Source organism: Zonotrichia leucophrys, chromosome 1 (assembly GCF_028769735.1).
Source record: "Zonotrichia leucophrys gambelii isolate GWCS_2022_RI chromosome 1, RI_Zleu_2.0, whole genome shotgun sequence".
Taxonomy (NCBI): Eukaryota; Metazoa; Chordata; class Aves; order Passeriformes; family Passerellidae; genus Zonotrichia; species Zonotrichia leucophrys.
The window spans coordinates 115922537-115949685 of record NC_088169.1 but is presented as its reverse complement, the minus strand read 5'-3'; the positions used below and the strand labels follow the sequence as shown (position 1 = coordinate 115949685).

General features: G+C 49.6%; 1 protein-coding gene and 1 long non-coding RNA gene across 6 annotated transcripts in view; one reads left to right on the top strand and one right to left on the bottom strand.

Annotated features, from left to right (window-relative positions):
* The window catches only part of GRIK1 (glutamate ionotropic receptor kainate type subunit 1), a 97610-nt gene extending 88469 nt beyond the window's left edge, over positions 1 to 9141 (bottom strand). For 2 of the 5 annotated variants that reach the window (XM_064728992.1, XM_064729020.1), the window contains exon 1: positions 8894 to 9139. In XM_064728992.1, coding sequence (XP_064585062.1) covers positions 8894 to 9020 — 127 coding nt within the window. In that variant the 5' untranslated portion in view covers positions 9021 to 9139. Of the gene's footprint in view, positions 1 to 8893 lie in introns of all 5 variants that reach the window. The other 3 variants (XM_064729023.1, XM_064729002.1, XM_064729011.1) reach the window with 3 other exon arrangements.
* A 1699-nt stretch (positions 9142 to 10840) lies between these two features.
* Positions 10841 to 27149, top strand: part of LOC135443614 (uncharacterized) — a 31930-nt gene continuing 15621 nt past the window's right edge. The window contains exon 1 of the long non-coding RNA XR_010439084.1: positions 10841 to 11079. This is a non-coding gene — a long non-coding RNA (uncharacterized LOC135443614). The remainder of the gene's footprint in view (positions 11080 to 27149) is intronic.

The window sequence follows — 27149 nt, the reverse complement described above, 5'->3', positions numbered from 1 at the left end:
CCTGCAGTTCAGAGCTCCAATCCTGAATCCCAGGAGAAACAGCACCTCCAGAAGGGCAGGGGAAATTCTCTCTCTGACTTTGTGCTCATCATCCCCAAGAGATGATGCAGACTGAGCTGTGGGGAAAAGGCAGATCTCCTTTCTGCAATGACACCACCCCCCAGAAATTGTAATTTAGTCTCCAAATTGTGGGCCTGTTGTATTTCCCTTTGGCTCTCTCCGAGCAGGAATGTGCCAGGCTGGCTGCAGTTCTTCAGCTGGGTGCGGGCTCTGGGAGTGCTGGGGATTGCCCACCGCCCTCTTTCCTCCCCTGCTGCTGCCCTGATGATGTCCCAGCTCCAAGGCTCCCCAGCCTGGGCTCCTCCTCTCCCACTCTCACTTCTCAGAGCAGCGTGCCAGATGATGTTTAAACATGACCCTTTTACTCAGGTTACTCAGTGTAACACAGGCAAATGGTGATGAGATGGATGCTGGTGCTGCATTCCCTATTTTTACCTCCATTGATTCTCCCGTGTCTCTCATGAATCACCCTCCTGAAGAAGTGACAGCTTGATGTCAGCCACAACAGGGCTGTAACAATATTAGCTCCAGCACCAATTCAGCATGACACCAGAACTGTGTCATGCCTGACCCTATTTGATAGATCCTGCACAGAATCTGTGCTGAGCTGCACAGAGCAGGGCCACACTCTTTCCCAATAACACATTTTCCCATCTACAGGCAGCTTTGGGCTTTTACTGCTCCAGCCACAGAATTGCATGTAAATAATAATGTTATTTCAGGAGAATGTGGCTCAAAGACAGCCCAGCTCTTCAATGCCAGCCTGTCCATTCCATCCCAGCTGGAATAACTCACTGCTCACTGATTCCTACCACAAACCAGGGAACCTGGGGCTCTTCCCCTGCTCTGCTGGGCTGAGGAGGGCAGGGCAGAGAGGGAAACCTTTGCAGGAGTGGGAAACCGTGGCTCAATCAGTGGCTGGGGATAGAAAAGAGAGAGGAGGAGGCTTTTCCTGCTGATTTCCCCGAACAGAGGGAATACAGAACCTTCATTTGCAGTTGGGATGAGCTGCAGTAAATTGCCCAACTGTTCTCCTCTGCCAGAATAATGCACTTGCCAGAACCTCATCACTGTAAACTGCTGCAGCTCCATTGACTCCGGCGCAGGCAGAGCTGAAGGAGTCTTTGGGTCATTTGTTCTTTTTTTTTCCCTGAGAAAAAGTGCTCTGCCACTTAAAACAAAGGGCAGGCAGCCAGAAGAGATGATTTTGTACCAAATTTTCTCACAGATTTTCCGCAAGAGCTCACAGATAAGGGCAAGGGCTTGGATTTGAAAGAAGTTTTGCAGTTAAATTTACTAAATTTAATGCTCCTGTCACTGGAATCTCCTGGAGAAGCTGGATGTGAAGTCACTGCACTCTACCTGTGGCCAAGGAGGTTTCTAACAAGGTGACTCCCATGGGACAAGCACCAAGTTTTGACTCTTTGGAAGCCTGTGCCCCCTTTATTCACCCCTGCCAACAGGAGAAAATTATTTTAAATGTCAGCTTGTCAGCACCACTTTCCTTAGCAGGAATTGAGCCTCATTCTAAGAACTGCCATAAAATACACTCTTGGTGTGGGAAACAGATGAGTGCAGACATAAAAAATCTGGATTTTTAGCATTAATTAAAGCTCCCCAGCAAAGTTTGCTCTGCATCTCCTAAACTACCTTATTTCAATTCTTTAAACCCCCCACTCCGGCTCTCACTGTGCAGATGCTCTGGTACCACAGAGCAGCTCAACCCCAGCTAAAAGCTTCACTCTCTTCTTACTGGGTCTTGCTAAAAGTCATCAATTGCAATGAACACGCTGGGATGCCCCCACCATGGGGAGCAGAGGAGAGGGCTGCGGGCAGGAATGCAGTGTTGAGGGAGTGTTCCACATGGCTGGGTTATTAACCCCCTGCACCCCAGCCCAGGGGAAGGGCTGCACACAGCACAGGATGCATTTCCCAGCTCCTCTTCCTCACAGCAGCTGTGCATGCCAGCAGCAGGATGGCAGCTCCCCAGGGCTCCTGCAGCGCAGGGCACAGCACCCTCACCCTCTGCAGATGCCTTAATGCCAGGACATGGCTCAGCTGTGTCCCCAGGGAGCAGAGGGACAGGGAAGGCTTGGGCAGCAGAGTGAGAGCCAGCCAGGCTCTTCATAGCACAGAGAAAACCCTCCATTCTTCACAAAACACTGCTCAAAAATTGAATCTTGGTGCAGCTCAATGGAGCAGCCTCATCATTTACAGCAGCAGATAAAGCTGGGAGATGTAATGCGAAATATCTGAAGCAGCTCTGCCCCTGATTTAAAATGCACCTTGGGCAGCAGAGCCTGAACTCCCCTCGGCGCGTGTTTCTGGCAGATAAGTAAACAATTTGGGGCTTTCTGAGATAGTCACAGCCAGGGAAGCAGGAGCTCCATCGGGCTGCAGCTGCACAGCCCCACTGATAAGGTGTTGGGGCGGCTGGGCACAGCTGAAAGGAAGCGGCGCCGCAGGAACAAAAAGCTGTTTGTGTACAAGTTGTTGGATCAGAGATAGCGAGGAGAAAGACATCATTTGTACAGGAGAGCTCTCACAGGGGCTCAGGCACAGAGCTCGTCACAGGGCACACGGGCAGCCCCACGGGGGACAGGGGGACACAGGGGACAGGCTGGGGAGCTCAGAGGACATTTTGGCTGTGTTTCACACAGGGACAGAGAGCTGGACTCAAACCTTTCCTATAAACACCCAAGATTTTAAAGTAAAAGCCCAGAGGACGGGAATCCCCACACTAACGTCGACTGAGCAACTCCAAACCCACTTTTGTTACCCAGTGCACACCAACTCCACAGGATTCCTGCCTCCTTTGCTGCAGCCTTTCCCTGTGGCCTTTTGCATTTAATATTTGTAAGTACAGGCAAATAAACTGGGGCTTTAGGTGTTTTGCTGGGAATCACAGCACAGCTGAGCTGGAAGGGCTCCATGGGATGACCCAGTCCAGCTCTGCCCCTGCACTGACACCCCAGAACCCCACCTGTCCTGGCTGTCCAAGCCCTCCTTGCACTCACACAGGCTGGGAGTGTTTGGCACAAGCCCAGTGTATCACACAAAATGTGTCTGAACAATTCTGGGTGAAAACAGCCCAGCAGTGACTCCACGTCCTTCCTGTGCCCTGTACCAGGTATTTATTTACTCATTCCTCTCCCATTCCCACAGGCTATCAAGGATCATCTCTGATTTTTGAGTCTTCTCCTATGCACTTTCTGAATTCTAAGATGAATAAAAGCAAGCAAAGGCAAACCAAAACAAAAATATTTCAGTCAGAAATTGCAATTTAGTCTCAAAATTGCGGGCAGGAATTCCTTTAATTCCTTTTAGTTCTCGGTGGTTCACTGCTCCCTTATTTCCTGTGGCCAGCCACGCTGTGATCCGTGTGGGCCTGCTGAGGTTCCTCAGGGTGCATTTCCAGTGCCCAGCCCGACGTGTCAGTGAGTGCCAGGCCCTGGAAAAGTGCAGCACAGCTCCAAAGCTGGCCCAGCTCTCAGCAGCTCCCGAGTGACGGTGGCACCATCAAAGGCAGTTTTACCCGTGTCAGCCTGTGGCTGCAGCAACCCGGCTGCTCTGGCTGCTGATGGCACAGCTCTGCTGAGCCCGGCTCAGGGGGCTGGGCCAGGAAATGGGGAGAGTGAAGGGACTGTGCCAGGGACACCACTCCCCAAATTCCTCCCTCGCCCAGAGCCCGTGTGGGCATGGCTGGGCTGGCACACCTCAGTGCCAAGAGAATTTATAACTCTCCTCTTTTAAACTCGTGCAGTCTGAAAGCTAAAGGAAAAACAAAACCCAACAGCAAACCAGCTGGAAGGTGTGATGGCAAGAAAAGAAGCTCAAAAGTGAGCCTTTGACACCAGTTCTGCCTCTCTGGCCACAGAACCCATTCCCATTTCCCTCTGTTTGTGCCACTCTCATTTAGTGAATCTTTAAGAGTATGTAAGGAACTGTCTGCACTGTCAGAGGAATTTAAAGGAAAGAAAATAAGAAGTTACTTTAACAGCCCTGTCAGATACTGGCTCCTGTAGCTCAAGTGAAGACAATGCCACAGTCCCGGGAATAATGAAGCTGTTTTGACTTGGAATTTTGATTTTGCCCTGAGAAAGCGAATTCATCATTTGAGAGCTCATAATTTCCTGGAAAATACCCTCTAACCTTCATCAGGGAGAGAGAGGGAAGGGTAATAACCTCCCCCTGCAAAGCTTGCCCAAGATCATAAACTCATTACTGCAAACTGAAATCTAAAGTCAGCCCAAACTAGGACAGGCTGGGCTTGCTGGTCACAGCCCCAAAGCTGTGCAGTAGAACTAATCAGTTCTGGGATGGGATTTGTTTCCTTTGCTGCAGTACAATCTCCAGTTTAGTTGGTCAAATCAAGCCTTTCTGAGAAAAGAAGATTAGAGGCAGTTGTTTAAAGTATTGAGGGGAGAGCAGGATTTAAGCTTTATTACTGACCAGGACATACAAAACAGACTGTAATGAAAAAAACAGTATTGGGATTGTACTCCCAGCCCAAATGGAAATGTTGAGAGAGGACAGGGCCATATGGTGGAGCTTAGAGCTCAGGCAAGGGGAAATGCCCTGGAAATCTGAAATGGGGTGTGTGGGGAAGCCAGGGGACTAAAACAACAATTAGCACACCTGAATGTCTGAAAACAGCCTGCTGGGCAAGAGATGAACTCTGCGGAATGGCTTTTTATTCTGTTTGCAGGGAAGGCTCCTCCTGCCCCAGGCACCTGATGGCCAGCTCTCCTCCCTGGTGGAATCTGGGCGATTCCAGCACTGCCAGGACCCTGTCCTGTGTTTGAGCTGCTCCTGGGTTACACAGGGAGGCTGCAAGTGCCCATTCCCAGCCCTGTGCCCGTGAGGGCAATAGTGGATTCCCCAGCACAGCGAGGGCAAGAATGAATTACCCAGCACTAACCCAGCCTGCCTCCCTCGGTTTGCCCTGTCTGGCCTCGGGCCCTTTCCCTGGCTGTTCCCCCAGCTTTGGGGACAGGTGGGCAGGACAGAAGCCACTCACCCCTCAGGCTTTGTTACCACAGCCCTGCTGGCTGCCGCAAATCAGCAAGCCCGGCATTACGGAATATCTGAGGAGCACCCTGCACCTCTCCAGCTCACCTCCTCCCTGCCCAAGGAGGCATTGAGGAGGCTCTGGCAATGGGGGCCAAGCTGGAGATTTCCTGGGACACTTTCCCTGTCCCCAGCAGTCACCACGTCCTGGCACAGCCACTCACCAAGGCAGCAGGAGCTGAGGGGCTGCAAAGCATTTTTCAGCAGCATTTTTAGGGATTTTAACTCAATTACCCATTTGAACTCAGCCAAACATTGCCCTGCCTCCCACTTGTACAGCGCTGTCAAATCCAGTGAGGAGGGAGAGGCGTGAAAATCAGATTTTGGATGCTTTGGTGACAATCCTTTAGAAATATTTGCAGCAAAACAGTTTTCCCTAAGTGTAGAATAAGGAAACTTAGGTAAAGTGTATCACAAAGAAGTGATAAACCACTGAGCACTTCTAGTGAACAAAATGTATTTAATGTCTCATCATCTGGTGAGAAAAATGCAGCTGCATTTCCTATCATATCTAAAATAGAGTAACATGTAGATACCTAGTAACAAATACTGTAAACTAACATTTTTCATGATGTTCAGATATGATAAGAGACACTCCAAGAAGGGTTTTTGCCATTTCACACTGATGAAGCTCGGAATGGTACTAACACACCTAACACAGAGGTGTGTTAGCACCATTCCCTTCACAAACAAAATCTCAAAAAGAGTTGGTGCAAAGTGGCAGATTTGCAGAGAAATTAATGAGGTTTCTGCCATTATCATTCTCATGAGGGGAAAATGGCAATTTCACACAGGAAAAGAACTCACAGCTTTAGCCCTGCTGGGGGAAATCCAACAGAGATTTTGAAATCTATGTTGAAAATTTCAGCTTATTAGAAATTGGTATTTTGTGGGTTAGGTTGAGTTGCATGTGTTTGGTTTAAATCTGATATTTCTCAGCTGGAGATAAATGTTATGGGGCTAGTCCTGTATTGTGGAAAATTCACTAAAACTGGGAATTTTGCTTGAGTAAGGAGTAAATCAGTGCAAAGGACGAACCCTTATGTAAATATTCCATTTACAGAAACACACAAATTACTGAAAATCCTTCTGGTTTCTGTCTCCTCACCCCGAGCAATTCCTGAAAACCTGCCCATTTGTTCATTTCCAGGAGCTGGGAATTTCAGAGATAATTCCAAGATTCATCCATTATTCTTTTATTAACTCCAGAGCTTCGTCAAGAATTTGCTGTTGGTCAGTCCTAACCCAGGATGGAGCTCAGATGGTGACCATCTGTAAATTTTCACATAATATCACTGGATTGTACCCTTTTAACCTGTTCAGAATCTGTAATCTGTCCAGGAATGAGAGCTCTGCATCCAGCACCAACAAATGGATTATTCTGTTGCTGCTGAGAAGTCTTTGGAAGCTGTTTCTGCACCTGAGCATCTGCTCCAGTTCATTACCATTCTTCCTTGGAGATCATTTATTTCATACAAGTGGTACAAGTAGCAGAGATAGGAAGGGCTTGGTGCAAAAACCGAAAATTCCTTGGAATTCAGTAAGAAATATTGGGGTCATGAACTTTAAAGACACTTTTATGTAATACAGTCTGGTGGGTAATGTGCAGATAAAGATGGTATTTCCTTGGACAGCTCCATTAGCTCCTGTGTCAAGGGAAAAGCTTTTGAGCAGGAGTGAGGAAGAAATACCCAGTAAGACAGCAGCATTTCATTTTATTTTCTTTTATTACTGAAACTTCAAGCTTCATCTTATCTCAAAATCCATTACTTTTATCCTAATGAGTCAGTTTTACTTGGTCACACTGCCATCCCTCATCGTTTGTTTAGAGAGCTGGAGAAGGAGTCGTTAGTCAGTGCTGAGGAATAACTGGAATTCATATCACTCACACGTCCCTTCTCAACTAATTAAACACCACCAAGACAATCCATTCATTCCTATTACAAGCCAGAAAAAAAATTAATAAAAAACAAATCTGAAAGCTCCCTGACAGCGGAAAATGCAATTAAACTCTGAGTGTATGAATCCGGGCACAAACTGCTGCACTTTCTTCCCTTAATTAACTAAAACACGGGGAAAACAATCTGATGGCTTAATGGCATTTCCCTCGCTGTCAGAAACGCTTGGGGACGATTTTATGATGTTGTCACAAAGAGATGTGGAGGAGTTGCTGCCATTACTCCTCTCTGCCACCTCCGAGAGTGACAGACTCCACGGAGGAACTTTGCCGCTGTTAACGGATGTGGAGGATTAATATTTTATAACATCATTACTCCACAGGCAGCAGAGCCACGGCAGGAAGGATACACTCAATATTTGATGCATTCCCAGCCCCTAACACACTGATTGCCCTGCACATCCCACTGGAAGCCGGGCAGTTTGTCAGCTCTGTGCCTCGCTCTGGGACTAGAACACGATTTTCCTCGCCAGGTTTCACTGGAGGAAATGTGCCTGAATCCCCGCTGGGGTTGTGGGATCGCCCAGCTTTGCTTGGTGCGTGTTCCAGGAAAGGAATGAGCGAGGAGCAGCGAGCTCCCCCCGAACCCCCGGGAAAGGTGAGCGCCCCCCGAGCCGGGACCCGGGGAGCATCCTCGGCTGCGGGGCTGCGTGCCCCCGCTCTGCAGCTGCGCCCAGCGCTCGGAAGGGATGCACCTTCCCTCATTTCAGTGCTCCGGCCGCACGTCCTTTGCTCTCGGGCACAAGGAGCCTTCCCTGGGCTTCGGGGAGCGCCGCTGCGGGAGAGCCGAGCGGGGTGAGGGCTGTGGGGCAAAGGCTCCGATCTTCAGCTCCGCACGGCAGCGCGCCCGTGGGACTGCGGGATGCTCTCCCAGCGCCGTAACCAGCGTCTTTCCCTTTCTTTAAAATTTCTTTTTCTCTTGTTTGTTTCCTTTATCCCCCGCCTCATGTTCAGTGTTTGCCAAGCGAAAGAGGGATAAACAGAAACAGCGGCGTGCCAGATTCTGCCTACATCTTTCCCACAGTCTCTCCTAACCCCGAACTCTTCCGACACTTTGTATGCACCGTCTCACTTGACTGACACAAGAAACCCACTGTGGCAAGAGAGGCTTCCTGCGAGCCGAGCCCCGTTTCCATGGCGCGGAGTTTTCTACTCAGAAATAAATCCCCGATCCGCGGAGTTTTCCGCGCAGCCCCGCGGAGCTGCCCCTGCCCGGGGGAGCGGCAAACGCGTCCCGCATCCCCCCGGTGCCCCCTTCCTGCGCTCCGAGCCGGGACTCTCCGTACCCTCGGCACCGATTTCAGGGTCACCGAACCCTTCGTGCGCCTTTGGGGGCCCCTCGCAGCGCGCCCCGCGGAGCGCCCGGAGCCGACACCCGCGGGATCCGGGCATGCTCTGCCGGGCTCCCCGCGCCCAACTTGCCCGGCACCGCGCACCGGGGCCAACTTTGGGCAGCCGAGCGTCCTAGAGCATCCCTGAGCATCCCAAGCATCCATGAACATCCTCGAGCATCCCTGAACATCCCTGAGCACCCCCGAGCATCCCTGAACATCCCTGAGAATCCCTGAACACCCTCGAGCATCCCGAGCATGCCCGAGCATCCCGAGCATCCCCGAGCATCCCGAGCATCCCGAGCATCCCGAGCATCCCCGAGCATCCCGAGCATCCCCGAGCATCCCGAGCATCCCCGAGCATCCCGAGCACCCCCGAGCATCCCCGAGCATCCCGAGCACCCCCGAGCATCCCGAGCATCCCGAGCAACCCCGAGCATCCCGAGCACCCCCGGCGCGCCCCGGCAGCACTCACCGATCCGCAGCACCTGCTGTGCGCTCCGGGGCAGCCCGGCCGCGGCGCAGAGCAGCAGCAGCAGGAGCCCCCCGCCGCCGCCCGGGGCCGCTCGGCGGGGCCAGCGCGGGCCGAGGCCGCTCGCCATGCTCAGTTCATGCTCGGTTCATGCCGGCTACCCCCGGGCGGGCCGGCTCCGAGCCGCTCCGCGCCGCCCGCCCATGGCGCGGGGGCTCCGCGCTGCCGCCGCCGCCGCGCCCCCCGCGCCACAGGGACGGAGGGAGGGATGGAGCGGGAGGGACGGAGCGGGAGGGATGGAGCGGGAGGGACGGAGCGGGAGGATCCTCCCGCGGGGCGGCCCCGGGCGGGGCCAGGCGGCTCCGGGCTCTGCGCGCACACGGGGACACGCGCGCGCACTCGCGCACTCACAGGGACACGGACACGGACAGGGACAGGGACAGGGACAGGGACAGGGACAGGGACAGGGAGGGCGCGTAGGAGCCTCCCTCTCTGGGGAGGTCCCAAAGCCGTCCGGACGCGTGGCTGTGTCACCCGCTGCGGGTGGCGACAGGGGTTCCGTGTGGATGCTCTCCCGAGGTCCCTTCCAACCCCAGCCATGCTGGGATTCTGGGATTCCGCGGTTCTGGGACAGGGACACGGACACGGACAGGGAGAGCGGCAGAGTTGTCCCTGTCCCTGCAGCCCCCGCGGGTCCCTCCCCGCAGCCCCTCCTGGGCACGGGAGAACCTTGGACAGCCCTGGGACAGGTGACACGCACAGGGGTGCGGGTTGGGGGACAGCGCTGGGACAGGTGACACGCACACGGGTTGGGGGACAGTGTGGGACAGGTGACACGCTCAGGGGTGCGGGCTGAGGGACAGCCCTGGGACAGGTGAACACGCACAGGGGTGCGGGCTGGGGACAGCGTGGGACAGGTGACACGCACAGGGGTGCGGGCTGGGGGACAGCGTGGGACAGGTGACACGCACGGGTTGGGGAAGTGTGGGACAGTGACACGCACAGGGTGCGGGCTGGGACAGCGTGGGACAGGGCCGCACAGGGGTGCGGGCTGAGACAGCCCTGGGACAGGTGACACCACAGGGTGTGGGTTGGGAGACAGCCGGGACAGTGACACGCACAGGGTGTGGGTTGGAGACAGTGTGGGACAGGTGACACGCACAGGGGTGTGGGTTGGGAGACAGTGTGGGACAGGTGACACGCACAGGGGTGCGGGCTGAGGGACAGCGTGGGACAGGTGACACGCACAGGGGTGCGGGCTGGGGGACAGCCCTGGGACAGGTGACACGCACAGGGGTGTGGGTTGGGGGACAGCCCTGGGACAGGTGACACGCACAGGGGTGCGGGCTGGGGACAGCGTGGGACAGGTGACACGCACAGGGGTGCGGGCTGAGGACAGCCCTGGGACAGGTGACACGCACAGGGGTGCGGCCACCAAATCTCTTTCCCTGGTGACTCGGAGTTGTCAAGTGAATGTTTAAATTTGGGTTTTGGGTTCCGTGGGACACGGAGGGCTCCAAACATATGGGTCCTGAGCTGCTCTGCAAAAAGAAAACACCACCAGAGGAGAATGACTCCCACCTAGCAACAGAACTAAAATTGCAGAGGCGAGATCCAAACCTAAATCATTCATGTTTATTTAGCATTCCTCTCCAGCCTGCCTCACCATTGTTGCAGGAATGAGCTGCTCCGAGCAGCGGCAGCACAGGCCGGAGCGCGATGGCAGGAGCGGCACCCGCGTTATGGCAGCCCCAGAGGGGCCCTGGCAAGAGCTGCCCCGTGTTCACAGGGCACTCCGGGCTGGGCAGGGGTCCCAGGGCAGGGGTCCCACACTGGCATTCCCGGCAGGCTCCCAGCCACAGCCGTACCTGGCGCTGCCCGGTGTGTTTGGGGTGGTAGCCCCAGGTGGCGCGGCCCCTTAGCTGCGCTCAGGTGCGGTGTAACCGGAGCTGGGGCACCTGGGCTGGGCTCTGGGCTCAGCAAGCAGCGCTGCGTGCCCGCAGCAGCTCCTGCTGCCCGTCCCGTGTGGGGAACCCTCCCGTGCCCCCATGGCACCCAAATCCTGTCCTGCACTGCCAAAGCGGTGCCCACCCAAACGCGGCCGGGATGAGCCATCCGTGTGCCCGCAGCCCGGCCCTTGTGGCCCATGGATCATCGCCCGCCCCTCCGGAGGTGCCCAGACACCCAAAGTGAGTATTTCACCCGCCCCTGAGCGGGGGTTTTACACTTGCGCTACTTTTTTGGCAAGTTTTTTTACATTGCATGAGCTATGTCTGTGTGTGTGCACACCCCTGGTCCTGTGCCATAGCAATCGGGGAGTTCAGTAAAGTTATACTTCTAATTTAGCCTAAATGCTGTTAAATATCGTCCCCGTGTTAGATGGTTGTGGTTAAGCTATAAATTAAGTTATAAATTAGGTTAAAGTGCTGCTGATTTTAAGTGTTGTTAAGCTTTCCATCCTTGTTTACACTTCACACACACCAGGGTCGTTTCAATTCATTCCTGCGTTGATTGCCTGGATTTTGTTTGCTTTTGTTGTTGCTTTCCTTGTTGTGCCTCAGCCGGCCTTTGTGAGTAGAGTGAGTCTTGCCAGAGAACCTGTTGAGCTTTGGAGTTTTATGTGAATTTTAACTTTTCCTATACTCTGGATTTTTTTGAATGATCTCAGGCATGTTTTGGAGGGTCAGAGCCCATTTTGCATTTTTCCCTGCAGGTTTTGGGGGTCAGAGCCCCCTGTGCATTTCTCATGTTTTGGGGGGACAGAGCCCCAGTTTGCATTTCTCCCAGCATGTTTTGGGTTCTCCAGGGACAGTTTCCCTGAAATGAGCAATGTTGATTTCTTGTTTGTTTACCTGAGAGCAAGCATGTAGCCTATGGATACTATCAATGGTGACAGAGTCTTTTGCACAGGAATTTGAAGGTTTTTTTCTTGTTCCACAGTGTGGAATTCCACCTGGATGTAATATGTGATTATTAGACAAATTGCAGTTTATATAATACTGTTAGGCTGATAGCTAAAGACTTGTCTGGTATCAGGGCCTCATGACTGAATTTGGGGATGTAAAACACCTCCTTCCCCTCTGTATCATTCCAGAATTATGTTCAAGTTTGCAAGTAGCCACAATATCAGAAAAACAAGTGTATGCTAACATGTTGAGAAACGTGGAAGTTTATAAAAAAAAAACTGGAAGTTTTCTCAATTTCTTGGTCAAATTCTGAGAAATTTGAACTCTGTTACCCTCAGGACTTTAGCAGCCCTGACCCAGCTCAAGGTACTACAGAATATTTTTATAAGTTTTTCCCCTCTCTCTTTAACTGCACATGACCAAAACACCCCTGAGTTCCATTGAAGTGAGGAGGTAAAATTAAGTTTTTAAACTCAAAAATGTTAAGCCCTGAGTACTTTTGCTGGAGCACCATGGCACATTAGAAAGCCAATACAAATGAAAAGATCACTGTGATCACACAGAGTTTTGGGAATGAACCCCCCTGTGCACACACAGAGAGTCCTGGCACATCCTGTGTTAAATTCTGTCCCGTTCTGCTTGGCCACGCTCACAGCAACCTGCAAAGCTCCATAAAATGAGTGGGAGCCTCCAAACTCTGACCCTGGGCAGAGTTTCTGCTCCCTGGAGCCCCTCCCATTGTTCCTTTTTGCAGGGGAAATAAACCCCCAAACCAACAACCTCCTAGCAGACACTGAGGGAGGGACAAGAATTCATTTCATGTTTTTATTCCACTGATCTGTTTCCCCAGTGCATGTTTCTCTTTTCTGCCGTTAGTTACTATTAATTATGAGCAAGCTGGTAAATTAATGACTGTCCCAAATCTCTGCCAGATCATTTCAATGTGTCCTAACTCATTTTCCTCCTTACGTACTTATTTCAAAACAATTACTTAAATCTCAACCACAGATCATTTCATTTTATTAACTCTGTTCACTCTGCTCCTGGCATTGTAGACTCTTTTCCACCCATTCACAGATGTAGGGTGGGATTTTGGGGGAAAAAAAATGCTCCACTGCTTAAGAACTCCTAAAGGTTTGCTCACAAGCAGGAATATTTCCATTTAAACATGTGGAATAGATGCTTTGATAGCCCCTATCATCATTTACCTAGCACCTGGCAAAATGGAACCTACAGGCAGCTGCAGTTCTTGGGTTTAAATCTCTGCATTCTGAGGATGACTCTGTGAATGTTTTGTCTCTCCCTTGGCATTTGCATGATCTATTTTATATACCCACACACAGTAAAATGTGTGATAAAAACAATAGATGGGCTTTTGAGGATGTGTATAAACAGCTTTAAATTTATGTGTCTCAGCACACAGCTGAAGGGACACCTAGAATATTTGAAGATCTGTGTGTTACACATATATAAGATATAATCTGTGTGTGTATTATATGTGAATGTGTCACTCAAGATCTGTGTGTTACACATATATAAGATATAATCTGTGTGTGTATTATATATAAATGTGACAGGAGGGGATGGTCAGCTCTGAAACTATGAAGCTGTAACTGAGAAACCCAAGGCCAGCATTCCTAGATCTCTTTTTTTACAGTTCTTAAGTAGCTTGAAGTGCAAATGAAATATTCCAGTTGATGCAGGGCAGTGTCTTTGAGGAATGAGTGAAATGCCCCAGCTGAGAAGTTAATCAGCACAGTTCTTATTGCTTTGGGTTACTTAAGTCTTCCTTCACAGCACTAATTCCTGGTTCTCTCCTGCTCGTGTAATTTATACAAATCTGATTTTCTCACCATGATAAGTAAATTGTTTCTCCCTCCTGGCTTTAAGTGTTTGACCAAGGAAGAGGGAAGAACGGAGAGGTATCACATGAAATATTGGGAAAAAGCCCCAAAGCAGCAGAGAAAGCTTCATTATTTTGTGCCTGTAAGTGGATCTGCTTACAATGATGATCCACATTACCAGCAATAAGCAGTGCACAGAACCAGGGCAGGGTAATTCTGTGTGCCAGGCTGTGCTGCTGAGGGCACAGCTGCTGTGCCCCCCAGCCCTGGGGCAGTGACAGTGACAGAGGGGATATTCCACCCCCAGACCCATGCAATTGGCCCTTTGGTGTCCCATTGCAGTGCTGCAAGCTGAAACAGCTGCAGAGCCACACATAACCATGGGAGATCAATCAGATGGTTATCCTGAGCTGCAGCACAGCCAGGGACCCCAAAATCCAGCCCCTGTCCCTGGAGCAGTGCCATTGGACATAAGGGGCTGCTGAAAGGGAAGGGAATTCCCAGGGCCCTGGATTCAGCACCAAAGTTCAGCTGTGGGCAGTCAAAACCCCAAATCAATCCATCCTCACCAGGAGCAATGAGGGCTTTCCCTCTGGCCATTTCGGATTCAATTGCTGCCACTGGCCTCAAAATATTTATTTTTTTTTTCTCCCTCAGATTAGATACAGCACTGAGAGCAGGCAGAGGCCAGAATCCTTCATGTGCTCTTGTGATATTTTATGCTCACCTGGTGTTCACTGCAGTGGATTTCAGCCCCAGTGGGGTTGGGGTTGTTCTGAGCTGCTGGTTAACATTCACCCCGATGTTATTTCTGGTGCCATTAGCTCCTGCACAGCGATTTTTATCAGCTTTACTAATTCTGTGATAACCTTGCTGGGCCATCTCCACGTGGGAATGTTTTAGGGAAAGATTCCTGATTAAAATATTGACAAAAGGAGATGGAAGTGATGGGGGCGTTAAGGTGTTCTGGCTGGCAGGTCCCCTTCTGAAAATCACCTGGAATTTCTGGGAGGAGAAAGCCTGGCAAGGCTGTGCCAGGATGACATGTTCCCATGGTTGTGTTTCCACCTGGCTTGCAAAAACAATCACTTTTCATGGTGTAATTAACAAAGATTGCTGCTAAGTTCAGGGGTGTGGGACCCACAGTCCCAACCCAGCATCCCCTTTGGATCCAGAGTGGCTGAAACTGGGGAGCATCCCTGGGAACCCTCTGGTTCCCGTTTTTGGGATGCTCAGGTCGCTCCCAGTGGTTTCAGCATCTCCCAGGACAGGGGCAGCCTGTGCCAGGGTGTGGTGGCTCTGCCAGGGAAAGCATCTTCTCTTACGCTCACATCCAGGTGAGAAGCCATCCTAAACCAGATAAAAATGGGACAAAGGCTTGGTGCTGCAAAATCTTCTAAAAATATTTAAAATTTCCTCTGTGCAACAGCAAAATGAGGTAAAAAAATATTTTCTTCCTTTGTTCAGCAGCAGGAAAAGCGTGAGCTCCACGAGGGGTGACCTACATATGCTCTTGCTTGTTTGTTGAGATCCAAACCTTTGCTCACATCCCATAAATCAGAATCATTTAGGTCTGAAAAGACTTCTAAGATCACAGAGTCCTCAGTGAGTTTCTGAAGTGTCCACATTAATTCATGTTGAATCTCATTAATCTTGAATTGACAGAGGGGGAAAAAACCCACACAGAACTGTGGACTGCATTTCTATTAAAAACCAAAGCTGAAATTTGGGCTTTTCCTGGGTTTTACAGCACAAGTGCCTTGAGTAAAATCTGACTTTTAGCAACCTGTTGAGTGCAGGAACAGCAATTCCCAGTCCCAGATCCCTAGAAATACATGGGAAAACCAGAAAAAAGGCAAAACCAGACTGGCTGCAAGGAATTGGGTATAAAACCAAAGATTTAACACACATAACAAAGAAATTCACTGTGTGGAATAGTGTGGCGTGCAGAGAACAAGGGGAAAACATTTGCATTGTTTAGTATTTCCTAATTTTAATAATTATGGCTAAAAAGTCTCCCAGGCAGGGTTGTGATGCATGGAGCTCATTGCAGTTTGGTGATTCTCCTTCTGAGATGAAGGGAGAGAGAAAAATGATTGCTCAGATTCCTGCCTTTGCATATCCCTTTTCAAATCTATAATTTATTATCGTGTACCTGTGTATGTTTTAGCCTTCATTTTTCAAAAAGATGTCCATAAATTAAACAGGAATTCGGCGATCACTGAAGATTTATTTTGTCACTAATGATGATCTAGTGGAGATACAGGTAAAACTCTAAAGGCAATTTCTTAGGGCTTGAATAAATTTGCTTTTTAGCTTCTTCTTTCTGGAAAAGTTAACAAGAAGCAGGCTGGCCATTTCTGGGAGAAAAATGTCTGTATTTCCCCAGGGTTATCAAACAACAATCAAATCTTACAGACATTTCTTTGAATTATTCCTCTGTGTTCCAGAGCATGAATTTTGCAGGGCTGTTTCCATCTGGCTACTCAGGGGGTGCTGGAATCTGAAATGCAGGGAATTCTCAGAATTTTGGGCCTGTAAGGCAGGAATTAAACCCAGGATTTGGTCTGAGACCTTGGAGAAGGCTCCCAAACTGAGAATGTGGATTTAGAGTTTGAAATAGAGACCTGTTAAGGTAAGTAAAGCAAAGTTTAGAGTTTAGGATATAGAAAATAAAAGTAGTTCCAGAGGTGAACAAGGAGTTCACAGTGCAGCACTGTGGGTTTGTGTGTCACAACATGATTGGCTAAGAAAGCTCACACTGGGTCCATAAGATAAAATATTTAAGGATTGGGTCAAAAACATAAACATCCTTGTTGGCAGTGTGTTATTAATCAATAATTCTTTAAAAGGTCGTGTAGCTGAGGGTCTTGTGACCTTCTGGCAGTGCCCCAGGCCAGGCTGGATGGGGCTGGGGGCTCCCTGGGGCAGGGGAAGGGTCCCTGCCATGGCAGGGGTGGCACTGGGGGCTTTGAGGTGCAAACCAACCCAAACCATCCCATAGTCTCAAGGGAAAGTTGGTGTGCTGTCTCAGAAACCATTCCTTTGCTTTTCCTGTGCAATCTCGCTGTTTTCACCTGCATAACCTGCCAGCCATAACAATTTGTGACTTGTGCAACTGAGTCAGGCTATTTTGATCCTAAGCAATGTAGGAAAGCAGAGCTTTGTGCTGACACAAAAATAAACCAGGTCTTGCTTGTGGCAGAGGGACTCTGGATGCTGCTGCAGCACAGAACTGTGTGTTCAGAGAGAGAAAAGGGAATTATAACCCCCTGCACTCTGTGGGCAGAGCAGCACCTTGCCCTTGTGTGAAATACCTGTAGAACAGCCCCAAATGTGTTCCTTTCATCGAAAATGTCAAAGAAATATCTTGCTGCACAAAAGCACTCTGCAGCCACGTGCCACAGAGGTGAGATTTAATTCCTGCCTTGTCAGCCTGGTGAAGCCCCCATTGCAGGGGGCAGAGGGGATTTATTTTAGTGAATTGGAATGTCAGTGGCATTGCTAGACGTGGAGACAATGATGAAACTTTGCCATTTGCCACATAACCTCAGGAAAATGTGCTCTGCTATTATCCTGCACTTGCTTAATTGGAAGGCCTTGGCTGTTTGTAATGGGGTTATTTGTAACAATGAATTGTGCTTCTAACAATGCTTCCAGAGAGGAGCTCAATCTGTATTGAGGTTTAGTGAAATTGGTAATAACCCTGAAAAGCCAGAGAATGAACTAGGTTGGAAAAGGCCTTTGAGATCATCAGGTCCACCCTGTGTTTATCTAAAGCACTGCAGGGTGTTGTGCTGACACCTCAGACTGTGACAGAAATTCAGGTGAGCTGAAGTCCCCAGGTGTGACTGACAGGAGCACCTCTGCAGAGAGGGACTGATGGAAAGTGCCATTTTATCATTTCTGTTCTTTATTATCTCTGTTTTGCCTCAGCCACCCTCAGAGGCACCACCCAGGGAGTGGTTGTTCCAAATTCACCCTTAAAATAAACCTGAGAAACATGTAAAGGTTTTCAGGGATAAGGTGATGAACAGCATTTCTCTGAAAAAGAAGGGTTAATTGTTAGTGGCATCACTGCTATAACTTCAACATCTTTTCTGTTAAATATCAGACTTTGTTACAATGGAGGTGTTAAATGCTGTGCTGAGCATTAAAGGGGACAAGAGAAGTAGGAAGGGTCATTTAATTTTATTGGGAGAATTCAAATGCACTGAGTGATTGGGGTACACACAATTCTCATTATGTGTCCTTCAGTTTTCTGCTCTGTGAATCCTTGAACAGAGCAAGCAGAGAAATCTGTGAGCTGTTCCATTTCTGTGTTATCCTGAGGCTTTGGGGTGTTTTATCCATTGCTGCCATCTCCATCTGAGGTGTGTGAGGGAAGGCAGGAGCTGCTGACAGGAGGGAGGGATGGTGTCACAGATGGACACCACCAGAATTCCCTTCAGCCCGTGCATCCCTCGGAGCTGAGCTTTCAGCAGCTTTGCCTTCATTACAAAGTGCTTTCCCTCCATGCCATAATTCCTGCTGTCGTTTCCATGATGCCCTTTGATGTATGGCGATGGCAGGTGGGCCCTGTGCGGTGCCAGCCCTGTGACTCTGAAATGCAGGCTTGGTTTTTGTCCTTGCTGACGTCCTGGGGGTTGTGGGACCTCTCAAGGGACACGTGTGGGACGGGCAGGTGGCTGTGCTGGCTCTGGGTGATGCAGTGTCCCTCCCAAAGCAAGCAGCTGTGGCCACTGGTTACGGTTATTGTCCAGGTCTGTTCAGGTGTCTCATTTCTGGTCATCCCTGGGCTGTGGGTGGCAGAACTCGGCCTCCTTCTCTGTGGCTCTCTCAGGGGTTTTCTGCAGAGACCAGCAGGGGATGGGAGGAAAAGGAGGACAGGGTTTTTACAGAATATTGAACTTCTTGGGGCACCTGGTACTGCTGTAGGGAGGGCTGTGTTCTCTCAGGGAGCCCCAAGGGGACACAGGAGGGGACGAGGCTGCTGGGGACTTCTGAGAGGGGAAACAAGAAGCAAAAAAGGCTTTTTGTGTGGGGGTAATTCCTGATACATAAAGAAAACCCTCTGGCCAGAGTTATACGTTATCTGAGACTGAGTTTATGCTTTGGAAAAGAGGAGTTTCCTGCTCAAGGTGGTGCCATAGGAACCCAGCATTCCTGGGAAGATGTGGCCAAGGCCATGACCTGTGACTTTTTTGCTTTTTCTGCTGGGAGAGGGCAGGGAAATGTCACATGTGCATGCAGAAGAATCCTGTTTGACATTTCCTTTCCATTCAGGAAAGTCATTGCTGCACAGCCCTTCCCCATGTGTCACCATGTTCGCAGTGAAGGGAACAAGATTAGAACATATTGATGGGGGGAAAAAGAAATGAATCATTTCCCATTTTAAAAAATGGCTTTTAAACCTTCAGCTTCCCTTTAGATGAGCTAAATACCAATAAAGGGCAGAAATCAGCTCTGTGCCTGGAGGCCCTCTCCCCTTCCTCACTGTGTGCCCAGGTTTCATCTCTTTTGTCTGGATTGCAGGCAGTGCAGCAGCTTTCAGAGGTTTGTTAATGCCAGGTTCTGGCCTATATTTTCCCTTCTCAATCATGGCTATTATTCTGGTTTGTGCAGCCCTGTGGGTGGGCCTGGCCCTTTGTGGGGGAATAAAAAGGCCACCTCTTCTCTGCAGAGCTCAACATTTCCATGTGGAGCTCCCATTCTGTATTTGCAGAGCCCTTTCTCAGAGCACAGAGCCAAGGCCTGGGCTCTCCTCCCTGCAGGGACACATTAAATGTTTCACTCGTGTCCCTCCGTGCCCCTGAACAGCTTCGGGGAAAAAATGGAAAAAAAGAGCCTTGTTCAGGCTGCCCTTGCAAATATTTCAGCACTGACAGTGAATCCTGGCACTGGTGAGGAGCAGTGGTTCTCCATTCATCTGAGCCTTGCGATTAGCTCTGCCTTGATGGGAGAAGAGAGAAGGTCTGGGAGGCGCTGGAGAATCAATGCAGGAGAAAGGGGCTCTGAGTGTGGGGCAGGAGAGCTGCAGCCTGCTCCCACCATCAGTGGGGTTACACTGAGCATGGCATTGCCTTGTTGTTCCACAGCCCTGCACATTAATGATTTCCTGAAGGCCTGGAAAGGCAGCAATCCCCTGGGGACTCTGCTGAAGGGCTGGTGGTGGAGCAGGGGCTGTGTTCTGCAGGATGGAAATCTGAGCCTGCTCTCAGGTGCTCCAGGAGCATCTGATTTCCAAAGCCAAGGAAAGCAGCAGCCCCTGAGGGGTTTTGATGCCCAGGGGCAGCAGGACAGGGGGGTTCTGTCCCTGAGCCCAAGTGAGAGCCCACCTGCAGCCCTGGGGACACAGCAGGAACAGGAGAGAGCCCAGAGGGGCTGGAGCCAGGCTGGGACACCTAGGGGTGCTCACCTGGAGAGGAGCAGCTCCAGGGAGAGCTCAGAGCCCTGGCAGGGCCTGAAGGGGCTCCAGGAGAGCTGAGAGGGACTGGGGACAGGCATGGAGGGACAGGACACAGGGAATGGGCTCAGACTGACAGAGTAGGTGTGGATTTGGTATTAGGAAGGAATTCCTGGCTCTGAGGATGCTGAGCCCTGGCACAGGGTGCCCAGAGCAGCCGTGGCTGCCCCTGGATCCCTGGAGTGTCCAAGGCCAGGCTGGACACTGGGGACAGTGGGAGGTGTCCCTGCCACACGAGGGTGCACTGAGAGGCCCCTCGTGTCCCTGGGACCCCAAACCATCTGTGCCCCCACAGTTCCATGGCTGTGGTTTCAGTTCCCTGTTCCTGATGCCCCAATGCTGGCCCTGGGAACTGAGAATCCCAGATTGTCTCTCTTGGGATCCTGGTGGGAAATTGGGCAAATCCCAGTTTGGGAGCAGGGCAAGGCCCCAGTTAACAGCTTGTTATGCTTAAGGAGCAAAGAGCACGGGGAATTACTCCGGCCCATATGTTACTGAAAGGGTTTTAATGTGGATTAGGGGCTTATGTAACGGGTGGGCCTAACCCACATCGGGCTTAATTTATGGTGTTTTCTCCTCATCTTTAAAAAACCGGCTTGTTTCCTAATGATAAGCTTGAGTACTAATTTAATTTACATTTTACTGCTCCCAGGCACAATCAGAACACAGTGGAGTAAACATTTAAAGCCCCTTATGAAACTGTTGGGTTTGCCATTATTCTTCTGGCGCTTTTTTTTTTTTTCTTTTTGAGCAATGTTCTTGCTTTCCTCTGATGAAACAGTCTACTTAGGTTTGATTTGGAATTAGAGGATGCACAAATTAAAACAATGAGACTGATACAATCTGTAGTCTCCTTGGAGAAATGGAAAAAAAAAAAAAAACTTCAGGAAAGTTCAGCAACAACAGGAATTTTCCAAGCTTCTGGAACAAGAAAAGACCAGAACATAGTTTCAGATATATAGGAAATAGAAAATAAAATAGGATAATAATAGATGATAATAGAATAATATAGATGATAATAGATAAAATAGATAATAATAGATAAAATAGATAATATAGATAATAATAATATGGAAAATAAAATCAAAATCTAGAGAAAAACACTAAAAGTATATAACTAGATAGTGTAGTTGGTGGGGGGAAAAAAGAGGGTTAAATTGGTGATGAATTCTAAGTTTATCACATAAAACCTTTAAAGATCTCGAGCCCTGGAGTGTGTTTTTCCTTGCCTGTGTTTGCCAGCAGACCCTGCCATCCTGCAGTGCTGCCTTTGGGAGGCTGTGGGCTGTGTGTTTCAGAGCAGACATATGTTTGCTTGTGATGTGTCAGGGTTCTGCTGCCAGCCTGCTGCACTCTGGGGCAGTTCTGAGATGCTGAGCTGTTGTAGAAACTGCTCCAAATGAAATCAGGAGCGTGCACAGATTCAGATTCTCTGCCAGCCAGCTAAAACGCCCAAAAAGACAAAAAATCATCTGCCTTTTGTTGTGTGGTGTTACAGTTACTGCTAATTTGAAAGGAATCTCACAAATTCACCAGGCATTTCTTCCCTGCACAGAAGCCAGGGGAATATGTGCCCAATTTCCATTTATTCCTGTGCAGAATTGGCTTTATCCTTGTTCAGACTGATTTACCCACACAGAAACTGGAGGGCTTTGGGGGTTTTCTTTGGAATTCCTGAGTTCCTCCTGTCCAGGATTAATTTCTGTATTTGTTTTAGATGTCTTTGCATCCATCCCTGTCTGTTGCTGTGAGGCTTTAGGGACCTGCTGTGTGTGTGAATCCCTTTGGAATCACTCAGTGCCTCACCCTGTGGCTGCAAACTCTGGAATATCTCATGCTGGGTGCCACGAATTCATTAATCAGTTATTTCCCAAACACTGATAAAACTCCCATTTCTGAACAGAGATTTTTTTAAATTCCTTCCTGTGGATCATTCCTGCTAGGGGTTCATTTGTGGTGGGGTTTTTCCCTCTGGAAAAGCCTTTTTAAAGTGTTATTCCCTGCCTGGAATATGGTGATGTCCTGAAGTGCTCTTTAGGTTACCTGCAAACATTTTACCTTTCCAGTGGCTCCTTTTAATGGCTGCTCAATCTTCTTTTTTCCTCCCCTGATTGCAATTCCACTTCTCAAGTTAAATGTTATTATCATGGGTTTGTGTTTTGACTTCCCAGCCTCCCAAAAGGTCAGATTTGAATTCTTTATGGCCTCTTTTGCTGAGAAAAAGTTCAGTGGCTGCATCTTGAAACAGGTCACATCCTCTGCTTGAAACTAAATCAAGAATGGCTTTTCCTTTGTGGGTTTGGGGGCCAATTAATTGAGGCAGCAATCCTTGTCAGTGTTTGAATTCACAGTGCCTGCAGGAGGCCCTGTCCTGATGGGTGCTGGGTTTTTGTCAGCACCAAGGCAAGGCCAAATCTCAGCTCCATCCCAGCCTCAGCAGCGCTCACTCAGAGTCTGTCCCTGCCTCTGGTTTGTAGCCTAAGGCTGCTCTCATAACCCCTCAGGGCAAAGGTAAAGCTTCTCTTATCCCCCCCAAAGACTTCTCGTGCCCTGTGTGGTTATTTATCCAGCTTTTATTCACATGTGTCATTTCTGGTCATCCCTGGGCTGTGGGTGGCAGGACTTTGCCTCCTTCTCTGTGCTTGTCTCAGAGTTTCTGGGAATGAGTTTTAGCATTCTAGGTGGAAGGAGCAGCCTGTGTGTAAATGTTTGCTTTGCAGGTGGCACAGCTGTGGGCATAATTTTTCACAGTTGAAGCAAATGACAGAAGTTATGCCATGCTTGCCATCAGCTACCTGTGTATTTGTCAGAGCTGCTGCTGGGATGGAGAGGAATAGGGTGAGTTCTGCCTGCCTCCAGCCATAAATAGCAAAAAAGTCACAAGAGGAGGCACTAAAATCCTGCACAGCGTTTTGTTTGCAGTAGCTAAAGCAAAACTGCCTTCCTGCAATGGTTCAGCATTGGCCTGAAACTGAGTTTCACATCCCCAGGATCAATTTCTTGTCACACCCCTCCAGCAACAGAGATGTTTTTGTTGTGTGTGCAGATGTGGAGGGAATTGAATCAAACAGGAGCCAAGGAGCCTTGGTGCCATCCCTCAATCAGGAGCTATCCAGAGTGCCTCACAAACCCACCTGGGGCAGGTGATGGTTCCCCTCACACCCCCCCAGACCCCAGATGTGTGCCCTGCCTTCCCAGTGCTCAGTGTGCCCCAGCATGGCAGCCCCCAGCCCTCCCTGCAGGAACCCATGGGGACACCTGGGGACATCGGGGTCACAGCTGGAACCCATGGGGACACCTGGGGACATCGGGGTCACAGCTGGAATCCCTGGGGACATCGGGGTCACAGCTGGAATCCCTGGGGACATCGGGGTCACAGCTGGAACCCATGGGGAACACTGGGCACATCGGGGTCCCTGCAGGAATCCATGGGGACACCTGGGCACATCCGGGTCACAGCTGGAACCCATGGGGACACCTGGGGACATCGGGGTCACAGCTGGAACCCATGGGGACACCTGGGGACATCGGGGTCACAGCTGGAACACCTGGGGACACCTGGGCACATCGGGGTCACAGCTGGAATCCCTGGGGACATCGGGGTCACAGCTGGAATCCCTGGGGACATCGGGGTCCCTGCAGGAACCCATGGGGACACCTGGGGACATCGGGGTCACAGCTGGAACCCATGGAAACGCCTGGGCACATCGGGGTCCCTACAGGAACCCATGGGGACACCTGGGCACATCGGGGTCCCTGCAGGAACCCATGGGGACACCTGGGCACATCGGGGTCCCTGCAGGAACCCATGGGGACACCTGGGGACATCGGGGTCACAGCTGGAATCCCTGGGGACACCTGGGGACATCGGGGTCACAGCTGGAACCCATGGGGAACACTTGGGGACATTGGGGTCACAGCTGGAACCCATGGGGACACCTGGGCACATCGGGGTCACAGCTGGAACCCATGGGGACACCTGGGGACATCGGGGTCCCTGCAGGAACCCATGGGGACACCTGGGGACATCGGGGTCACAGCCGGAACCCAGCTGTGCCATCAGCCCAGCCCATCCTGGCCCCAGGGCAATGGGATCTCTCACACTGTGTCTGCATTGTGCTCGGCCTGCTTGGGGCTGCATCCTTGTTTCTGGGGTCACAGCTTTGTCCTAGAGCATTAAATTGTAAATATTTCATTAACAGCTGGGAAAGAATGAGCTAATCTGGCTTAGTAGCTGATAAGGATCTCCAGTCTATTGTCAGATCCTCTCGCTTTCCTGATTCTTCTGCAGTTCTGACATACGAATACAAAAAGATCTATTGTTTTTTTATTTTTTCCTCAAAAACTCTGAATTAGCCTTTGATTATTTTTTAATAGAGATGCATCTGTGATCTTTCTAAAATCCCTTCATTGTGTTTCTGCTCCGCCCAGCATCCCTAAGCCAAACAAGGGAACTTTCCAGCACTGAAGGCAAAGTGAGGAGCGTGTTAAATGCTGCCCCACAGGAAAGAATTATTGCAGTGCATTGTCTGAGTGCTCCTGTAGAAGGTGCAGTTAATGAAAATGCATTGACTCCACTCTTCTCGTGCACAATGCCCAGTTCCTCAAGCTTAGCAGGCAGCAAAGCCTTGCTGTAAAACACATTTCTACTTCCTAATTAGTGACCTGGTGATTTGTGCCAGGTACAGCTCTTTGTTTGTAATTAGTGAAGCAAATGATGCTAATATCTGGTGCTGAACAACCCCCGTTCCCCACACTGTAACTGATGCCAGGAAAAACTGTGGGTTTTTAGTTTTATAAACACCCTCAGGATGGGGTTTAGTCACTCTTATAGTGGAGCTTGTGGGCAAATGTGCATCCAATATTTTGAAATAATATTGAATTATTTCAAATGGAGAGCAGAGCTTGTGCAGGGCCTGTGCTGGATGGAGCTGGGAATCCTCAGCCCCTGCAGGTGAATCCACACTTACAGGCAGCTCGATTCCAGCTCGATTCCAGCTTGATTCCCAGCTTGATTCCAGCTTGATTCCAGCTTGATTCCCAGCTTGATTCCCAGCTTGATTCCCAGCTTGATTCCAGCTTGATTCCAGCTTGACCCGCTCTGAGCACTCCCTGCCAGAAATGCATTTGCCTTCAGCTCTGTTATCCTGAATTTATGGCAGAGCAAGGATCGTGCAGGACTCGTTACCTGGATAAATGCTAAAGGTGTCAAAATAATGTATTTCATTTGTAAAAGTTGAGAATGAGAAAAAGCTGATTTACAGGCAGACAGTGTTCTGGGCCCTTTCCAGTATTTGTGCACATAAATGCAAAGGTCGACAAATGGAGCTTGTTTTCCATGGAGACTACAGCAGCCCTTGATTTAGTAAACCACAGAAGTCCATGTATTAAAGCAAATAATTTCTTAATTCATTGTAGCATTTTAATGACTCGGTGTTTATTTTGATTTAAAGCTGTTTTTTAAGCTGCCTCAGTTCCTTTCTACTCAGGTAGAATGGATAATTCTCTCTGGCATGAAGCAGGCTCTGCTACATAGATCTGCAAAAATATCTCTGTAACCTTAAAACTCTGCAGAAGAATCATTGCACCAGTCCTGTGCCCAGTAATAAAATTGGAGTGTCTCAGGGAAGGTCTCAACGATCCCTGGCAGGTCCCATTCCTTTTGGACAGACCTCAGCATCATTGAGGGGCTCAAAGCTCTTCTGCAAGCGTTGTTTACCTGAGGAAACACCAGTCAAACAAACTGCCTGTGGTTGTTCCATCATTCTTATTTAGGTAAAGCAGGAAAATCTCTGATTTTGGGTTTTTGGGTGTAGAGCCTTTATTTCAGTCTCTAAATTCAGGCTCGCAGTCTCTACCTCAGTTTTGTGGTTCCACTCTCCTGACTCTTGGTGGCTTTCAGTGATGGGAGAGCCCACAGGGTCAGCCCCAGGTTTGGGGGTGCCATGCTCCAGGATATCTGAAATGGCAGGGAAGAGAGGGAAATGCAGAATGTCCCTGTTTGTCCCAGGGGATGCAATACCCACCAGGGCTGGGAGCAGTGGGGCTCTGCTTTCCAGGCAGGATCAAATCATCTCCATGGTGTTGCTTTCCTTACCTTTTACAGAGATGGGGTAACTGAGAGGCATTTTACAAGGTTTTATTTTCAATCTTGATGAACAGTGAGACACAAGAGGTGTAAAACTCAGTGCTATTTTGTCAGAAGCTAACTTCTTTTTTGGTTCCAACACCTGATAAATGTTTTTAGCCTATTAGCTTATGCTGTTATTACTTCTATCACTACTCACCTATATTTTTTCTCCACCTGATCTTGCCCCCAGGGCAGTGGGATCTCTCACACTGGTGTCTGCATTGTGCTCGGCCTGCTTGGGGCTGCATCCTTGTTTCTGGGGTCACAGCTTTGTCCTAGAGCATTAAATTGTAAATATTTCATTAACAGCTGGGAAAAAATGAGCTAATCTGGCTCAGTAGCTGATAAGGATCTCCAGTCTATTGTCAGATCCTCTCGCTTTCCTGATTCTTCTGCAGTTGTGACATGCGAATACATAAACATCTATTGTTTTTTTTATTTTTCCTCAAAAACTCTGAATTAGCCTTTGATTAATTTTTTAGAGATGCATCTGTGATCTTTCTAAAATCCCTTCGTTGTGTTACTGCTCTGCCCTGCCTCCCTTAGCCAAACCAGGGAACAGCACCAAAAAGAAGCCAAAATTTGGACAGTGCCCCACTTCAGCCTTTGACGTGCTAAAGCAGAGGTGAAAACCATGAAAAAGGATATTCCTTGTTCTCCAGGCTGCCTTAGGCTGTCACTGTGTGGTTTAAGGGTGTTTGTGTTGTTCAGACCCCCTCAGCTGGCATTTCCAACAAGTGTCTTCATGGCACAGCCTGCAGGAGTGTCAAAACTCACAAATATTTGGGAATTCTGCAAGCCCTGTGTGCTCCGAGTCTCCTCCTCAGCCCCCTCACGTGCAAGAATTTTGGGGCTGCAGGTTCTGAGAGCTTTCAGTCTAAAATTAGCAAGATTTTCCATTAACAAGCAGGTG